Below are 19227 nucleotides of genomic sequence, written 5' to 3' on the forward strand. Positions count from 1 at the left end.
TCAACTTGAGTTTTTTGTGGGAGACTCTGAAACCAAGTGGAAGGAATATTCTATTTTTGGCTTCAACACTAAGAGCTATTATTGGTCCAAGCCTAACATCACACAACATGCTGAGAATACTTATGCATGGTGATGGCAGCATCATGATATGAGGAAGCTTCTCTACAAAAGGGCCTGGAAAGCTTGTGAAGAAAGAGGGCAAAAATGATGTGCAGTACAGAAATGTCCTGGAAGAAAACCTCCATGAAAACTGAGACTTCACCATAAACATACAACCAAAGGTCAATGTCCTGGAGTGTCCCAGTCAAAGCATGGACTCTATCCAATTAAGAATAAGTGGAAACAGTTGAAAATTGCATATAATTGATTGTAATTAATTGTAATTAATTTCGAACAATTTGTTGATTTCATTTTTCACTTAGACATTATGGACATGTTATTTTTAAATGACTGGAAATATTTGGTGGATAGTCAGATTTTCCTCTGTTGGACTTAGAGGAACAACATTTTACTAAACGCCAAGCTATTCACTCAGCCATGCGTTGTAGTAAAACGTAAATGGGACGCAAGATTTGTTGTCTGTAATAGCCACAAAACAAATTAAGTAGTAAACGTCGTGTAGTGCACCTGTATAACATGTTGCTTCAAAGTACGTCTACCAGTATGCTTTGTCTATCGATTCTGACAGTTTGCTAATTTTTAACAACATAACCCATACGGAAAATAAATGTATTTTAAATATAATTTTGAATACAATTGAAAAAATATTTTCAAACACATTTGGAAAATATATTCCTGAATACATTTGGTAAATATATGTCAAAATGTTTGAAATTGGCCGCTTATATATATTTGTAAGAAATGTATTTAACGGATATCTAAACATATCGACAATCATCAAGGTGGTGTTTCGAACCTGCGACTACAGTCAGGCGTACTAACCACTACTCCAAGAAGCATTAACGCAATAAATAGGGCAAGCAATGGTATTACCAAGTTTACCTTAGTCCGTTAGGCTATATTTGTGACTAAGATTAAATGTATTTTGGATAAAGTTAAATGTATTTTTACATTTTAAACACATTTCAGAATAAAAGGTGAAATACATTTTGATACCTGAAATGTATTTTGAATTCAGTTAAATGTATTCGACATATATTCAGCATACATTCTACATACATTGTGCATTGCAAAAATATATTTTCCATATATGAAATTATTTATATAAGCATATACTAATCATTACTGGAAAAGAGAAACATCAAGTCACTATATGCATAACCAACAAGCGGATTAAAGTCGTTCAAAAAGATTTTGCCAATAAAAGTCCGTAACTATCATTGTCTATGAAAATGTTTTCATATGCTCAATAATATATTTAATTTATTTGGTATTTTAATATAATTATGGCCCTTTCATTTGCATTCGTTTTATGTTGAGCTTTTATTTTTAAAAGATATGTCTTTGAAGCGCAGGACGCTACTATGCGCTTATCCGTGCTAAGTTGTCGTGGCTCGCTGCTGACTACATGTCAAATTAGCTTCGTTGAGCTATTCAGGGAAATTTCTGGCAGCAGACTACTAGAAAGCGTGGCAGACGAGGATCGCAGCGTAGCGAGTAAGTAGCTAGACATCTTTAAAACACATTTTTTTGTTGTATAATTGAATACGACTTATTTTAGAATCGTACATCTGGCATGAGTGGTCAACAGAGGATGGGGATAGCCCTAGTTGAACTGCCTGTCTGTATGTAGGTGAATGAATCTGAAGATGTGGCAAACAGAAGCACAGCTGGACTGAAACAGCTGCTTGGTGTAATAGCCTGTTAGAGGAGATATTGCATTTCTTAATGTGTTTGAATGTTTGCAACGTGTTGGACGTAGCCATGTATTCCAGATGTAATTGTCTACATGCAGCGATTTGCTCCAGATCAAGCTGGTCTGCGTCAGGTTGATCAATTTATCCGATCGGTCCTGCCAATTCAATAAATATACAGTGTTTTGTTTGCCCGGGATCCATTTATAACGGGTGATCTGACGAAATTGTAAAACGTTGTATTCACTGTTCTCAAACCAGAGCTGGCCGGTTTTTGCACGGCGTTATGCAGCTGTGTGACTAATGTTGAACTATGGGAACCCACAGCTCACCGTAGAAAAAACGTTATGTTGCTAATATGGGTTAATATGTAGACATGGAGACCAGTGATTGGTTAAAACGTGGGGATGGAACAGGTCGAGGTCTTAAGATCAGAGGTCAATAGGCCGTCTTGGTCAAAGTTCACATTTTATAATAGCATAATAAAGATTATCTAATCAAAGAAGCCTTGCATTAGCTATTAGCCTATTGTTGCATTGTATTTTACCCGAAGGCATAGTCTGACAGGTTGACTTTTGTCAGAGGAAACGGTGATTTGATGTACAAATGTTGTTTAATCGTAACAGACTAGTCATATCTTCTACAGGCTGATCTTGTACAAGTAGGAGATGCGCGATCCAGTTGTGATTGTGCAATGAGTTGTTACCGTCGGTGTCACTGAATTTAGCCCGTAGGGAACCTATAGCCCCTAATTTTATTTAAAGAGACAGTATAGCGCCGCCTGCCCCTCATAGTCATTCTACAGCCGGTGAGCCGGAGTCTATGGAATGCCGGTGTTTTATTGTTACTTCTGCAGCCATCTTTGGTGCAATTTCAGGAGACATTTCATCATGCAGCACCAAACCCGTGCACGAGCTACATAAATAACTTGGCAGTTTCTCACGGATTGATAATGCCTTTTGAAAATGTCCTCTGTTTCATCTACAGCTAACTGGAACTAGATGGGTAGTGGACACGCTGTGACAATGGGTTAATAAAATCCAGTTCAAGCTGGGTTGCCAAGGCTGTGATTGTTGTCTTTAGGAATAAAACATCAACGATGTATCCTGTTGAAAATAAAATATGCAATAGCATATTTTGCAGATGTTTTCAAATTAAAGAGATTATCGTGAAAACCCTGAAAACCTATAAGAATACTGTCAGACAAGGTCTTGCCTATGGATGTTTTTTCTACACAGCCCATTATTGTCCACTGTAGTTTCAATAAGCATTAACTGCTTTTTCAAATTCCTCTTGATATGCCCACTAAATATACATTGATTAAGCCTAATTTAATTTGAAAAAATACTAGTGATAACCTATCCACACAGATATAACAAGCCAGCCAGTTATCATTTAAGTCATGTATTCCTCAGACAGAGAGAAGGCTTTGCTCATGGCTTTTGAAGAGACATCTCGGACACTGCTCAGTGGTTTTGGGGTTGTGAGGTTCAGGACAATTTAGCGCTTCAAAAACCCTGTGTCAGGTCATCACCATAGCAACAATATGCTGAATCAGCTATCTGGGTAAGCTAATACGGAGAAGAATTTCTCACTGGGCATTTCTGAACTTCTTGGTTTTATCCATATACATGGTGACTGTACATTTCTGGAGAAATTCTGAGAGGCGGGCATTTATTATTTTCTTATGTGGGACTAATATGCTCTGTAGATCTACAGAGTCTGAAATCAATTCAACTCTGCGTTTGTATGTGTGATTCAAGTCTATGTGTGCATGAGTGTACCTGAAGTTCCCACGAAGATGACCTGACAAATCGGTCTCTACAATGTTTTTAGTAGGTCCCAAGTAGGGAAAACTTGATTTCTGGCAAAGATTAGACATTTAGGATTACAGTTGGGGGATAGACATGGATAGACATGGACATGGATTTCTGTAATTCAGTCACCTAGAAGGATAGAAAAATGAATGTGCGTGTCTGTGTGCAGTATTGTATGTACAGTGGATATAAAGTCTACACACCCCTGGTAAAATGCCAGGTTCTTGTGATGTAAAAGAATGAGACAAAGATAAATAATGTCAGAACTTTTTCCACCTTTAATGTGACCTATGATGTCCATCCATCCATCTTCTTCCGCTTCATCTGGGGCCGGGACTTGGGGGCAGCAGTCTAAGCAGAGATGCCCAGACTTCCCTCTCCCCAGACACTTCTTCCAGCTCTTCCGGGGGGACACCGAGGCGTTCCCAGGCCAGCCGGGAGACATAGTCCCTCCAGCGTGTCCTTGGTCTTCCCCGGGGTCTCCTCCCGGTGGGACGGGACCGGAACACCTTCCCAGGAAGGTGTTCCGGAGGCATCTGAAACAGATGCCCAAGCCACCTCAGCTGACCCCTCTCGATGTGGACGAGCAGCGGCTCTACTCTGAGCTCCTCCCGGGTGACCGAGCTTCTCACCCTATCTCTAAGGGATCGCCCAGCCACCCTGCGGAGAAAGCTCATTTCGGCCGCCTGTATCCGGGATCTTGTCCTTTCGGTCATGACCCAAAGCTCATGACCATAGGTGAGAGTAGGAACGTAGATTGACCGGTAAATCGAGAGCTTCACCTTGCGGCTCAGCTCTTTCTTCACCACGACAGACCAACACATCGACCGCATTACTGCAGAAGCTGCACTGATCCGTCTGTCAATCTCCCGTTCCATCCTTCCCTCACTCGTGAACAAGACCCCTAGATACTTAAACTCCTCCACTTGAGGCAGGCACCCTCCACCAACCTGAAGTGGGCAAGCCACCCTTTTCCGACTGAGGACCATGGCCTCGGATTTGGAGGTACTGATTCTCATCCCCACCGCTTCACACCGCATGCTGAAGGTCCTGGTTTGAAGGGGCCAACCCGACAACATCATCCGCAAAGAGCAAAGACGAAATCGTGTGGTCCCCAAACCTGACACCCTCCGGCCCCTGGCTGCGCCTAGAAATTCTGTCCATAAAAATTATGAACAGAACCAGCGACAAAGCGCAGCCCTGCCGGAGTCAGGCGTGTCAACCAAGACAGCCCCACAACATCCAGAGACTTGAGGTACTCAAGGCGGATCTCATCCACCCCCGGTGCCTTGCCACCGAGGAGTTTCTTGACCACCTCAGTGACTTCAGCCCGGGTGATGGACGAGTCCACCTCTGAGCCCTCATCCTCTGCTTCCTCAATGGAAGACGTGACGGCAGGATTGAGGAGATCCTCGAAGTACTCCTTCCACCGCCCGACGACATCCCCAGTTGAGGTCAACAGCTGCCCACCTCTACTGTAAACAGCATTGGTAGGGCGCTGTTTCCCTCTCCTGAGGCGCCGGACGGTTTGCCAGAATCTCTTCGAGGCCAGCCGATAGTCCTCCTCCATGGCCTCACCGAACTCCTCCCAGGCCCGAGTTTTTGCCTCCACAACCAACCGGGCCTGATAGGACTCCTTCTTCAGCTTGACGGCATCCCTTACTTCCGGTGTCCACCACCGGGTTCGGGGATTGCCGCCTCGACAGGCACCAGAGACCTTACGGCCACAGCTCCGAGCGGCCGCTTCGACAATGGCGGTGGAGAACATGGTCCACTCGGACTCAATATCTCCAGCCTCCCTCGGGATCCAGTCGAAGCTCTGCCGGAGGTGGGAGTTAAAGATCTCTCTGACAGGGGGGCCTTTCCTCCCAATCACGCCCCTCCAGGTGTCACTGTCGTTGCCCACGTGGGCGTTGAAGTCCCCCAGTAGAACGATGGAGTCCCCAGTCGGAGCACTTTCCAGTACCCCTCCCAGAGACTCCAAGAAGGTTGGGTACTCTGCACTGCCGTTCGGCCCGTAGTCACAAACAACAGTGAGAGACCTATCCCTGACCCGTAGGCGCAGGGAAACGACCCTCTTGTTCACCGGGATAAACTCCAACACATGGCGGCAGAGCTGGGGAGCTATAAGCAAACCCACACCAGCCCGCCGCCTCTCACCATGGGCAAGGAGTGTGGTTCCAGAGCCCAAGCCATGCGTAGAGGTGATCCCGACTACCTCTAGTCGGAACCTCTCAAACTCACGCACGATCTCAGGCTCCTTCCCCGCCAGCGAGGTGACGTTCCACGTCCCTAGAGCTAGTTTCCGTGTCCAGGGATCGGGTTGTCTAGGCCCCTGCCTTCGACTGCTGCCCGATCCTCTCTGCACCGACCCCTTATGGTCCCTCCTGTGGGTGGTGAGCCCACGGGAAGGCGGCCCACGTCGCTCGTTCGGGGTAAGCCCGGCCGGGCACCATGGGGAAAGGCCCGGCCACCAGGCGCTCGCGTACGAGCCCCAACCCCGGGCCTGGCTCCAGGGTGGGGCCACGGCTGCCCCATACTGGGCGACGTCACGGAACTCACGCCACGGAAAAAAATATTCATCATTAAGGGGTGTTTTGAACCTATGATGTGAACAATTCAATTGAAAAACAAACTGAAATCTTTGAGGGGGAAAAATAAAATATAAAAAACTCACAATAACCTGGTTGCATAAGTGTGCACACCCTTATACACTCACCTAAAGGATTATTACTAATACTCTGTTTGACCCACTTTCACCTTCAGAACTGCCTTAATTCTATGTGGCATTGATTCAATAAGGTGCTGAAAGCATTCTTTAGAAATGTTGGCCCATATTGATAGGATAGCATCTTGCAGTTGATGGAGATTTGTGGTATGCACATCCAGGGCACGAAGCTCCCGTTCCACCACATCCCAAAGATGCTCTATTGGGTTGAGATCTGGTGACTGTGGGGGCCATTTCAGTACATTGAACTCATTGTCATGTTCAAGAAACCAATTTGAAATGATTCGAGCTTTGTGACATGGTGCATTATCCTGCTGGAAGAAACAATTCTCAGGTAGGCCGTGGCATTTGAACGATGCCCAAGTGGCACTAAGGGACCTTAAGTGTGCCAAGAAAACATCCCCCACACCATTACACCACCACCACCAGCCTGCACAGTGGTAACAAGGCATGATGGATCCATGTTCTCATTCTGTTTACGCCAAATTCTGACTCTACCATCTGAATGTCTCAACAGAAATCGAGACTCATCAGACCAGGCAACATTCTTCCAGTCTTCAACTGTCCAGTTTTGGTGAGCTCGTACAAATTGTAGCCTCTTTTTCCTATTTGTAGTGGAGATGAGTGGTACCCGGTGGTGTCTTCTGCTGTTGTAGCCCATCCGCCTCAAGGTTGTGCGTGTTGTGACTTCACAAATGCTTTGCTGCATACCTCAGTTGTAATGAGTTGTTATTTCAGTCAAAGTTGCTCTTCTATCCGCTTGAATCAGTCGGCACATTCTCCTCTGACCTCTAGCATCAACAAGGCATTTTCGACCCACAGGACTGCCGCATACTGGATTTTTTTCCCTTTTCACACCATTCTTTGTAAACCCTAGAAATGGTTGTGCGTGAAAATCCCAGTAACTGAGCAGATACTCAGACCGGCCCGTCTAGCACCAACAACCATGCCACGCTCAAAATTGCTTAAATCACCTTTCTTTCCCATTCTGACATTCAGTTTGGAGTTCAGAGATTGTCTTGACCAGGACCACACCCCTAAATGCATTGAAGCAACTGCCATGTGATTGGTTGATTAGATAATTGCATTAATGAGAAATTTAACAGGTGTTCCTAATAATCCTTTAGGTGAGTGTACTTATACTTTGTTGAAGCACCTTTTGATTTTACTACAGCACTCAGTCTTCTTGGGTAGGAGTCTATTAGCAAGGCACATCTTGACATGGCAATATTTGCCCAGTCTTCTTTGCAAAAGCGCTCCAAATCTGTCAGATTGCAAGGACATCTTCTGTGCACAGCCCTCTTCAGATCACCCCATATATGTTCAATTGGATTCAGGTCTGGGCTCTGGTTGTGCCATTCCAAAATGTTAATATTCTCCTGGTGAGGCCATGCTTTTGTGGATTTGGATGTGTGCTTTGGGTTGTTGTCGTGCTGAAAGGTGAACTTCCTCTTCATCTTCATCTTTCTAATGGAAGCCTGAAGGTTTTGTGCCAAAATTGCCTGGCATCTGGAACTGTACATAATTCCCTCCACCCTAACTAAGGCCCCGGTTCCAGCTGAAGAAAAACAGCCCCAAAGCATGATGCTGCCACCACCATGCTTCACTGTGGGTATGGTGTTCTTTGGGTGATGTGCAGTGTTGTTTTTGCGCCAAACATACCTTTTGGAATTATGGCCAAAAAGTTCAACCTTGGTTTCATCAGACCATAACACATTTTCCCACATGCTTTTGGGGGACTTGATCTTTGTTGTTGCAAACTTCAGCCGTGCTCTTTGTGAAGAAAAACGTCTTGCAGCCCTACCCCATAGCCCATTCATATGAAGAATATGGTAGATTGTTGTCACATGTAGCACACAGCCAGCCTTTCTTTTTTTAACATGAGTTTGAATGTGATTGGTTAATTCTGAACACATCCCCAGGTATAAGAGGGTGTGCACACTTATGCAACCAGGTTATTTATTGTAAGGTTTTTATTTTTAATTTTTCCCCCTCAAAGATTTCAGTTTGTTTTTCAATTCAGTTGTTCACATTATAGGTCACATTAAAAGTGGAAAAAGTTCTGACATGTCTGAGACTTTGTCTCATTCTTTTACATAACAAAAACCTGGCATTTTCACAGGGGTGTGTAGACTTTTTATACCCACTGTATATATTTGTGGGGTCTGTTTAGGGGATTACACTTATGGCTACTCTTTTCAGAATGAAGCAACTAATGCTGTTCTATGTTTTTGTCAAAGGAAATACAATAGGCAAGGCCTCTTTTACTTTATTTCCTTGATTAGTGTTGTTTCTGTTTTAATCTCCTAAAAATAATTGGGACCTATGACATTTGGAGCCGTCTGTTTTGTTTCTTTTAATGGGACGCCTTGTTATAGTAACTTTCATTAAGTTAGTTCAGATTAAAATGTGGAAGTCTGTTGACAGTATAAATCATTTAAGAAATGTTGTTCTCAGTATAAATAACTATAGGTTTCATTTGTGTGGTGAATGTTACACCCATCCAGGTTACTATGACGACAGAAATCTCCACCTCCATAAACATCAAGGAGCCTCGATGGGACCAGGGGACGTTTGTGGGCCGGGCCAAACACTTCTTCACGGTCACAGACCCCCGCAACGTCCTCCTCACCAACGAACAACTAGAGAACGCACACAAAGTCATTAGTGACTACAGGTACCTGGTTCCTATTAGTTCTCTGTGATTCTGGTTGCCAGCTGAAAACCAACTACGAGTTGAGCTCTGCTGATAAAATTGTCCTCAGACTTAATGACATAGGTCTATGATTGGTTAAATTTATATGATCTAGAATGAAAACCATCAGGCAACCAATTGTTGGATTGGCTGCCTGATTGTATATATACTTATATAGCTTGTATTTTACAGAGTATTACTTCAAGTTGGCTTTCTAAAAGGGCTGAACTGTTTATCTGTCTTCGACCCTTATCCTGCAGGCAAGGTGTGGTGTGCCCAGGGTTAACGGAGGACGAACTATGGAGAGCCAAGTACATCTTCGATTCAGCATTCCACCCAGACACAGGAGAGAAGATGATTCTGATTGGACGCATGTCAGCTCAGGTCCCCATGAACATGACCATCACTGGCTGCATGATGACCTTCTACAAGTGAGAGTATTCAAATTATGGAAAATGTGAAGTCAACACAGTGTAGTTTTGAGTTTCCTGGCTGTGCTGCTTTCTGACGTGTTCCGTAGGGCAAGGCATATTGGCCAGTATCCTTGTCTTATTGCCATTGAGCGACACTCTCAGGTGGGGGCGGATTCCCGCAAAAGCTAACATGCGTTTGAATCTAAGCCACTGCATTTTTAGCAAAAAAAATGAAGAAATGCCTGAATGTCAAAAAACGTACATAATAAATGTCTGAAAAAATATAAACAATAAAAAAATGAAAGAACCCAGTAAGTCGGCAGGTTCTATGAGAATACTAGAATGCTGTTCTTTTAGAATTGAGGAATTGTAGAAATCGGTTCTGTTTTGAATGATTGACGGGTATAAACGTCACCTCACCGGCTCTTTACAGGATGTGATTGTAACGGAAATGAGGTCGTGTGTCTCGCTACACTCCCTGGTTTTGTGCCCGCAGAAATCAATTTCTCATGCTTAGAAGGCCTGTTTTCTCAACTTTAAAGATTTTCCCCTCAGCATCGTCCCATTCAAACTGACCCCCTCTGTCTCCCCCAGGACGACTCCAGCCGTAGTATTATGGCAGTGGATCAACCAGTCCTTCAATGCAATAGTCAACTACACCAACAGGAGCGGAGATGCTCCCCTCTCCGTTAAGTAAGTCTGTCTTCTTGGTTCTATATCTTCTACATCTGTCTCAGTGAATGTTTCCGGTTGGTTCCTGGCGTGTTTTTGTTAGTCACTAAACTCGGTATGGAGCTGTGTTAGTTTGTGAGTTGTACGGATTGCATTAACTGATGAAAGCGTCTTTCATTTGCAGTCAGCTTGGCACAGCCTATGTGTCTGCCACCACGGGGGCAGTAGCCACCGCTCTAGGGCTAAATGCACTAACAAAGGTATTAACTCATTATTAACCGTTCTCATTTATTGACCGTTGACCGCGTGGGAGTGTTGTCAAAAAGCCATACGCCCGTCCAATAATTTTCATAAATATTATATTTCATCATACTACTGTATGTCATGAATTAATGTTGTCTACATATGTTGCCGATTCAAGACAAATTCAATTTTGTTCAGTTCGTGTACAGTATTCCATTGTGTAAAAACATCCTAATGACTCACCGTGAGGAACTAACTAAGAACTCTCAGCGTAAGCAACGCAAGTCTTGTGATAGATTAAGAGTAGTTTGATTTCTTCTCCATCTGTTGAGTTGAATCTTTGTTGTGTTTGTCTAGCACATATCTCCCCTCGTGGGGAGGTTGGTTCCATTCGCTGCTGTTGCTGCTGCTAACTGTATCAACATCCCTCTCATGAGGCAAAGGTAACATTTAAATGGCTTTGCAGTAAGGACTTCTCATTTGTTTATGTCTCTTAACCACCAGGTTCTAACAGTGTGTGCTCATGAACATGCTCCTATCTCTGTGCCTGTGTGAGAAAGATGTCTGGGCGTTTATCTCAGTATCTGAAATGCTGCCCATTGCAAAGTCCTCTCACCAAGTCAACGATTTAGATATTAACTTAATCTCAGTGTGTCCTACCAGATTCAGAAGCTTGAATATCCAAATTGTGGTTGAGCTGACTTATGAATGTGGCAACATTATCTTTAAATATCCCTGTGCTGCAGCATAAATGTTCAGCACTATGAATAGAATCGAGCCCAAGCTCTTTGTACAGGAATAGTCTCCATCGTCAGTGCCAATTTCCCGACGTTAAGCATATCCAATAGAGGTTTACCTTCTTCTTCGGTTTCCCAGGGAACTAAAGCATGGGATTCCAATAACGGACGAGAACGACAACCGGTTAGGAGAGTCAACGAACGCCGCCCAGCAAGCTATTAGCCAGGTGGTGGTGTCCAGAATCCTCATGGCCTCTCCTGGAATGGGTATTTTGTTATATCAATAATCAAATGTACAGTATCTGATAAAGCACTTTGTACATCAGCAGTTGTCAAGAACGGTTTCTACAGATAACCAGCCTAAAACACTGAAGAGCAAGCAACAACATTTTGAAGCACATTGTTTTAGAAAAACTCCCTAGAAAGGTTGGAACCAAGGAAAAAACCTAGAGTTGGGCTCTGAGGTGTGGCCAGTCCTCTACCGGCTCTGCCGAATGGAGATATAAGAGCACATTACTTTTAAAGGCCACGTAGCTCTTCGTGGTACAGTACTTACATGTTCTGATGACCAGTGTCTCATTCCATACAGGTGGGAAAATGTGGGCGGTGGCCAGAGTCTTTAGGCAAGATCCAGATCATCATCACGACCTGGTGGAATTAGCACACAGACATCTAGGAGTTGTCAATCATTTTAGGCTTTAGTTCCCCCAATCTGGCAACCCTTGTGGCCACTGACACGAACCTGGCAACTTAGTAGGATTCGCAAGACTATAGGATTATAGAACATTCAAATTACTCAGTTATCTGGTGAAATATAATGTTTTTAGGTTAATGATGTTGTATGTGAAAACATTTACAGTGTATTAACATTTCATTATTCATTTTTTCAGCTATCCCACCATTTTTAATGAATGCCTTGGAAAAAAAAGCCTTCTTGAAGGTAGTATTAACACCATTAGTCACTTTCACATACTTCGTGACACCTTACTATAACACATCAATGGTACAGTGGCGCTTAGCCTTTTGATGAGTGGCTAGACTTAAGAGTATATATCATGCAGTAGTCTGGGGCGATGTCCAAATACCTTTTCAATTCCTATGTCCTGGGTTCTTACACTTACCCGCTGATTCTAAATAACAGGTGGAAACATAATGGTGGACAGTCCTACTAGAGCAAGACAATGCCCTCAGCCCTATTGCTTACACTGTTGCGGTCCTTTTGTCGATCAGTGAGTTATAGAGGAAGCTATTTTAGATCAGGGGAATGTATTCCCTTCCTTTGTGTTTCTCATCGGTTTCTGGTCTTTTCAGAAGTTCCCATGGATGAGTGCACCTATTCAAGTGGGCTTGGTGGGATTCTGGTGAGTTGCCGGCCATGGCTGACTGATAAACTACAATGTGTAATTCTCCATGTCGAATATTGGTCTGGATGTAACGCTATGAAACATCCATGACATAAACTGTAGTACAATCAAATTGGTACAACAGAGTACTTGTACATAGTGTTTGGGTTTAAAATAGTCTTAAAGGGCCAGTTTCACAGCCAAATATTAAGGGTACAGTTTGAATCTTTTGTACAAGTCAATCCTTAATCTGTGTCTGTGAAACTAGCTCTAAAAGTCACAGATTATCTATTGTCAATTATTGAATTACTCTATAGAGTATTAAATCTACTTTATTGAGTAGATGTGCTGTTGACCTTTGTTTGCTTGACTTTTAAGCCTGGTGTTCGCCACTCCGTTGTGCTGTGCGCTGTTCCCCCAGAAGAGGTAAATGTACACAACACTTACCCATATATACGCGTTGGTTTCGAACGAGGTTTGCAGACCTCTAGTGGAGGTTTGTTTCGCTCCGTCCCTCTCTGTGTCCCTTGTTCCTTATCCGTCCTCCCCTCTGCCTTCGGGTTCAGCTCCATGTCAGTGAGCCGACTGGAGGCCGAGCTGCAGGAGAAGATCCGTGCGAGCCACCCCGGGGTGGAGAGGGTCTACTTCAACAAAGGACTATGAGTGTCCGGCGCCACGCTAGCCCCGCGGCGCCGCCGGGCCACCCTGGCAGCATCTGGGGCAGACCCCGCCCCCAGTCACCGTGGGCCATCCTCCTCATCCTGTGCACCAAAGTTACGTTGCGCTTCTCATCCTTCGACCTTCTTCTTCCTCACCTCCGCTCCTCTGGAGGCCCCTCAAAGCAGTCTCCCTCAGTCTTTTTGTAAAGAAATGTTTGCCTTGTTCTGTTTTTCGTTTATTTTTGTATGCAGCAGAAACATTCTCCCTCTGATTCTTCTGGACCTGTGATGATAGTGGTTTATATTGGGTGTGTGTATAGTTAGAGAACTGCTTCTTACGTAGAGGTCGATTTCTTTATTTTCCCATGCAGTATTTTATTTGTCAGGGACTTTTTTTTGTAAGATGTACTTTGCTGCCAAAACATGACATGTTTAACACAGTTATTTGGTTATTGCGTTCAGTTGGGGAAAAAGCGAAATGCCAGAGGCTGTATTCCTGTACTCGTAACAGTAGTAGTAATCAGCATCTTTCAGTGTTAATCTGACAATGATGCCTACTACTAAGTTTAGTTCAACTATTTGCCAAATCTCAAAAACAGTTTAGTGAGACCTCTCAACTGAACACAACCTCTTATAGTAATATAATTGTGCCATTCCAGAGTCTGACAATATGACATCCAGGACATTTCAATGAGTTCATCTTTTGCCAAATGTTTTCTCTCTGTCAAAGCTATATGGAGCAGCTAGTGAGCCCAGGGACCAGAATAAACCAAGCTTATGGGTTTTCTGACTACTAATGACTCAGTCTTGATCTGCTGTCTAAATTGGATTTCCCTCTCTAAAAAATGTAATCTTATAAGTTTTAATGATGACCACTGGTAGGCCACATTACTGGTGCTTTTGATGTGATTTCTTCATAATTGATGTTTATTCCATACTATTTATACTGCTTGCCTAACCATGCATGAACAAACCACCCCTGATAAGTGTGATAATGTGGCATGTGGTTGGTTAAAGGTTCAAATCAAAGTATGGTCACATGAGGGCTACATTCAGGATTGTCAGTGGCTGCATTTGTGTTTGAAACCAGAACTGTGTATTGGCACCTCAATATGATAAATGTTCTGGTTGTCAAATCTCCACTTTTGGCACAATCCCTCTCATTGAGAAATAAGTCTCTTTCAAGGTGTGGCACAGTGTTATGAAGTGTTCACAGCAGTCTTAACACTCTTGATTTGAACCTTGGGGTCTTGAATGCAACCCAATCATATGAACCGTGCTGACTCACCCATGTGCCAAAGAGCTGATCTGGTAGTTTAGATTTTTGTGCTCAGTTATTCTGCTCTCAGGCTATAGACACAAGCAAAGCATGTCTTACCTGTGGATATTTGTGGGTTGCTAATTTAAAACATGGGGCGCGATTCAATCAAACCCAAATGGCACTGTTTACATAGTGATTTCCCCCCGCAGTCAACTGAACATACAGACTGACAGTCTGAAATAATTAATAAAAATACCCCCCACACACACACTATGCTTTTATTTGTCACTATTACAAGTGTGTCAGCACAGAATTAATTCTGTTAGTAAAACCAATACTGCATAATAACTGCTCTGGCAGGTTTGAATTAATCCCACCTTAAAGTTGAATTTGAGGGACAGTGAATGACCTCCAGCTGAAAGATTCAGTCAAATAAATTATGATATTTTTACTTAGATACAGGCCTTTTACTAGTAATGTGTGACCAAACTAACTGAAGCCTACTAGTACAGAGATGTGTGATGGGACTAACATAAATGACTTATAAAGATAGACAATAGAGAAATGGGTGGTTTCAATTCTTATGTACAGGAAAAACATTTCTTTAATGTTTTAATCAATTACTGTTAACATCCAATTTAGTTGATGATAGTATCCTCCTTTTTCATCACATTGTGATTTTTGAAAGGTGTCTAAATGTTTAAGTTTTAAATATATACAGTATCTCACAAAGGTGAGTACAAGTGAGTATATATATATATATATATATATCAAGTATTTAGCCTACTGATGGCAGTGACTATTTTCACAAATTCCTGTTCTAGAGGTTTTTCCCTACAGATGGTACGAAGAGGTTTTGATCAATGTTTCAGTGTATTTTAGTCTATGAATGTAGCATTGGCAGATCTAATTCAAATAAATAGGCGAGAATTGTTCCACAGAGTATTATAAAGCAGTGCATTCAACTGACAGTACCACTTTGAAAGGCTATTTTGCTGATATTCACATTGATCGAAATCAATTAAGTTGTGTGAATGTCTGCTAATGAGTTAATTGCCTTGAAAAGTGCTGCTCTATAACACACCTTGGATTGAATCCTGGTCAGAGCATCTTTTAATTGTTTGATGTTTTTCAGATGTAAAACTGTGAATGATATGTTTGGAAAATACAACATGAAAAAGCACAATATTGTGATTGGTGAGATGCTGCATAATTCTCAGTCTTTCAAACTTATTGTCTTATAAATTCTTTGTTATGAAGCACATTCATTAAAAAGGCTGATGTAATTTTGAAAAGCAAATGGGTAAAAAGCACAATGTGTAGAGCAAATTTGAAGATAAGCACAATGCATAATCCATAAGTGAACTTTAAAATAACCCTATGCTAACCAGTGAACGTCTGAATGTCTTTCACCTTAGTCTCTAACTTTAGTAACCCCAATAGATGCCACATAACCTGCCTGAACAAAATGTAATTACTACAAAATAAGAGTCATAACAAAATAAAAGTAACAGGTTAATAATTGTCATAGGCCTTCAATGTCAATCTAGCCAAAGTGATACAAATCCACTGGAGGAGTAAGTCGTTACAGTTTACAGTAATCTAAATGAAATGGGTATTTTTGGGAAAGGGTATTCTGAAAATGTTATTTCATAGTTATTTTTTTGTTGGAGTAATTTGGGATGTTGTAATGTCTAGACTACCTGGATGGAATAAAAGTCTCAAAGGAGTGTCTTATTGTGTGTTTTTACTAACATCTGGAGCCTTCTAAGAATATTCCATTTTCACTTCTCTATGTAACAATGTGACAATTATAAATACAAAATGTTCTGCTTATTCTCATTCAAACCTAGACAACCAGATCCACTGATTTATTAGCGCCATCAATTGGTCATTTCTGGAAACAGGAGGCTTTTCCACCACATTGCACTCGACTACAACCGGGTAGGACAATGTATAAACCACTGAAAAAGCTAATCACATGGGCTTGGTTAAACAGAATGGTCCTTTGTGTGAAAATAAGCACATGGGTGATTTCAAAGCAGTTTATTCCAAGCAACAGAAATGTATAAATAAAATAATCTATGTTTATGAATACAACTGATGCTTTCTTTCATTACACCACATGGTAGATGTTTTAACTCAGTAGTTTCTGGGATGATGTAACCTGGAAAACCAATCACAGAAATGATTTCAGTCATCACCAGTTTTTACTGACCCAATTCTTCCTGGGAACTATGAGAACAGGGCCAAACAAAGTGCAATGACATGCAAACAAACCAATCTCAAGGACATTAAAAAATAAATAAGAACATCTACAACTTGCAGACATTTTCAAGAAAGTTCCCTATCATCACAGCTTGAACGATATGCTATTTCTTAATATCTGATATGATTGGATAGACTGCTGTCACTAATAATTGTTTTAATTGGTGTATTGACAACTGACCAGATTGTGTTCCAAATCATTTACAGACATTGTATATTCATAATTAGTAAACTAAATATTAAAATGGACACATTTGGTTTTCCATGGTTAACAGGACATTCATCAAAAGCAACTATATCATATCCAAACACAAAAGTAGCCTAAATACACTGCTAAAATCGATTCTCAATTAACTAAATATTTTAAAGACCAAAATCTTTACTCTCAATTCCTTGAGAACAAAATGATGTAACAACGGTCAATTGAAACCAAAATCACCAGTTGATTGAGGACTGGATTCTAACTCACAATGAAAATCAAAGTAAACAACTGAAATCACAGGCTGTTCCAACTTGTGTGTATTTCATCATGTCAACTCATAATGTGACTCAGTAGTGTGTTTGGCCCCCACGTGTCTGTATGCACTCCCGACAACATCTGGTCATGCTCCTGATGAGACGGTGGATGTTGTATCAGTGAGCTCCTGGACAGTCTGTGGCGCTTTTTGGTAGCATTGGATGTACTGATACATAACGTCCCAGAGGTTCTCAATTGGATTCAGGTCTGGGGAACGTGAGGACCAGTCAATGGCATCAATCTGTTATCTGTGAAGAGAACAGTGCACCAATGGTGGTTCTGGTGTTCTCTGGCCAATCGAGCTGCACGGTACTGGGCTGTGAGCACAGGTTCCACTAGAGGACATCAGGCTTTCATGCCACCCTCATGGAGTCTGTTTAACAGTTCAGGTTCTGACCAGTGACAGGTCAAAAACATACACACCAGTAGCCCGCTGGAGGTCATTTTGTAGGGCTTTGGAAGTCCTCCTCCTGATCCTCCTGAGCGTTTTGTGTTACCAGAAATGCATTTTTTTTTTTACAGTCTAGCCTATTTGTGGAGTGTGGACACAAATTCATACACATCCTTGTGTTTCTTCACTCCAAGGATTAAAACACAGATAAAAGGGGAAACCAATGGCGTTTAAAAAAAAAAAAGATGAATCCCTTCGTTCAGTTTCAGTGAGTTTAGATTCAAGAATGGATAAACATGTATGTTTAAATTTATTCTGCAACTGTTGCGCAACGTTACCTAGCTCAAACTCTGCGGACTCAAACCAGCTAAGGTAAAACTGCATAAATGTCCCAAATCCTGCTTAAACCAACCTGGTGACATCAAAATGACAGAACAGCATATTCCAACAACCAATTGGATGCGTTTGACTAACAGAATGTATGAGGGGAACGCAAACGCACTGTTTCAAGACTCGTTATTTAGTCAGCAGACGCTCTTTATCTCTTAAGGAATTAAAGTTGCCTAGATGATATCAGCTGATATGCTTTTTGCAGCAGAGTGCATATTTAATTAACGCACTAAATAAGACAGCAGACATAATAGGCATGGACAATAACAACGTTATTTTCATATCAAAGACGTGTAAACTTCCGCGTCAGTTCATCGGGGTCAACACATATAAACCTACCACTTCTGCGCGCTTTGGAGGCGCCGATCCAAAGCGATGCAGGCTTGGGTACCAGTCAACTTTTTCGACAGTCATGGTTATGCAAATAACAAGATGTGAAAGCTCCGCCGTTGACCTTCACCAGGGTTGCTGTCAGTGTTTTTCTGGAATGTCTTCCATGTTGTGAAACCAAAAGTTTGATCCCAAATCACCCTCCACCATTTCCAGGCAAACGAATGTTCAATCCCAAATCAACACAAAGCACCTTTAGAGATTTAACAACAAATCATTAGAAGTGGCTCTCAAAGTGCATATGTTCATAGAGCTTGTATGGGATCAGTAGGAATACACTTCATGTCCATTAATCAGTTCTGTTGCCCACGTTGTATTTCAGCAAACATCTAACTGGGAGGGTAAAAGTTGCATTTGGAGGCTGTAAGGAATTGAGGCTGCCACAGCAAGAGCTCCCATGGCCCTAGTGTTGATACTCCTGCTTCAGATGTGCAAGCTTAACATTTAGACCCTGGTTCAATTCCCCCTCTGACTTTCCAGTTTGTCTTTCAGCTGTCTTTCTCCACTCTGTCCTTTTAGCATGTTCTGTTTCTAAGTATTTCAAAACAGAGTTAGTCATTTTTAATTCTTATTAATGTCATGAAATAATAATGGATTATACTTTTAAAAACACCATTTAGTAACTGGATCTCCCTTTCGCTGAACATACACTCACCTAAAGGATAATTAGGAACACCATACTAATACTGTGTTTGACCCCCTTTCGCCTTCAGAACTGCCTTCATTCTACGTGGCATTGATTCAACAAGGTGCTGAAAGCATTCTTTAGAAATGTTGGCCCATATTGATAGGATAGCATCTTGCAGTTGATGTAGATTTGTGGGATTCACATCCAGGGCTCTATGCTCTCTTGGGTTGAGATCTGGTGACTGTGGGGGCCATTTCAGTA

The 19227-nt window shown here is 42.1% G+C and overlaps 1 protein-coding gene across 2 annotated transcripts; it reads left to right on the forward strand.

The window, feature by feature from the left end:
- Positions 1-1498: 1498 nt before the first annotated feature.
- sfxn1 (sideroflexin 1) lies at positions 1499-13217 on the forward strand. Of its 2 annotated transcripts, none has more exons than XM_010897280.3 (11): positions 1499-1617; positions 8867-9036; positions 9315-9485; positions 10062-10160; positions 10324-10399; positions 10740-10825; positions 11259-11386; positions 12010-12059; positions 12431-12480; positions 12841-12888; positions 13029-13217. In XM_010897280.3, the coding sequence occupies exons 2-11, from the start codon at positions 8873-8875 to the stop codon at positions 13123-13125; spliced, it is 969 nt and encodes a 322-aa protein (XP_010895582.1). In that variant the 5' UTR covers positions 1499-1617; positions 8867-8872; the 3' UTR covers positions 13126-13217. The 2 variants fall into 2 exon arrangements, with proteins under 2 accessions (XP_010895582.1, XP_028975337.1); XM_029119504.2 differs by lacking the exon at positions 1499-1617 and adding an exon at positions 6899-6933.
- The last annotated feature ends 6010 nt before the right edge of the window (positions 13218-19227 follow it).

This window comes from Esox lucius, chromosome 4, assembly GCF_011004845.1.
Source record: "Esox lucius isolate fEsoLuc1 chromosome 4, fEsoLuc1.pri, whole genome shotgun sequence".
Taxonomy (NCBI): domain Eukaryota; kingdom Metazoa; phylum Chordata; class Actinopteri; order Esociformes; family Esocidae; genus Esox; species Esox lucius.

Bases quoted from the DNA above. Each gene is read 5' to 3' on its own strand.
- sfxn1 (XM_010897280.3), top strand. From the start codon at position 8,873: ATGACGACAGAAATCTCCACCTCCATAAACATCAAGGAGCCTCGATGG. The intron at 9,037-9,314 runs GTACCTGGTTCC...CTTATCCTGCAG, and splicing joins AAAGTCATTAGTGACTACAG to GCAAGGTGTGGTGTGCCCAG. The intron at 10,826-11,258 runs GTAACATTTAAA...TCGGTTTCCCAG, and splicing joins ATCCCTCTCATGAGGCAAAG to GGAACTAAAGCATGGGATTC.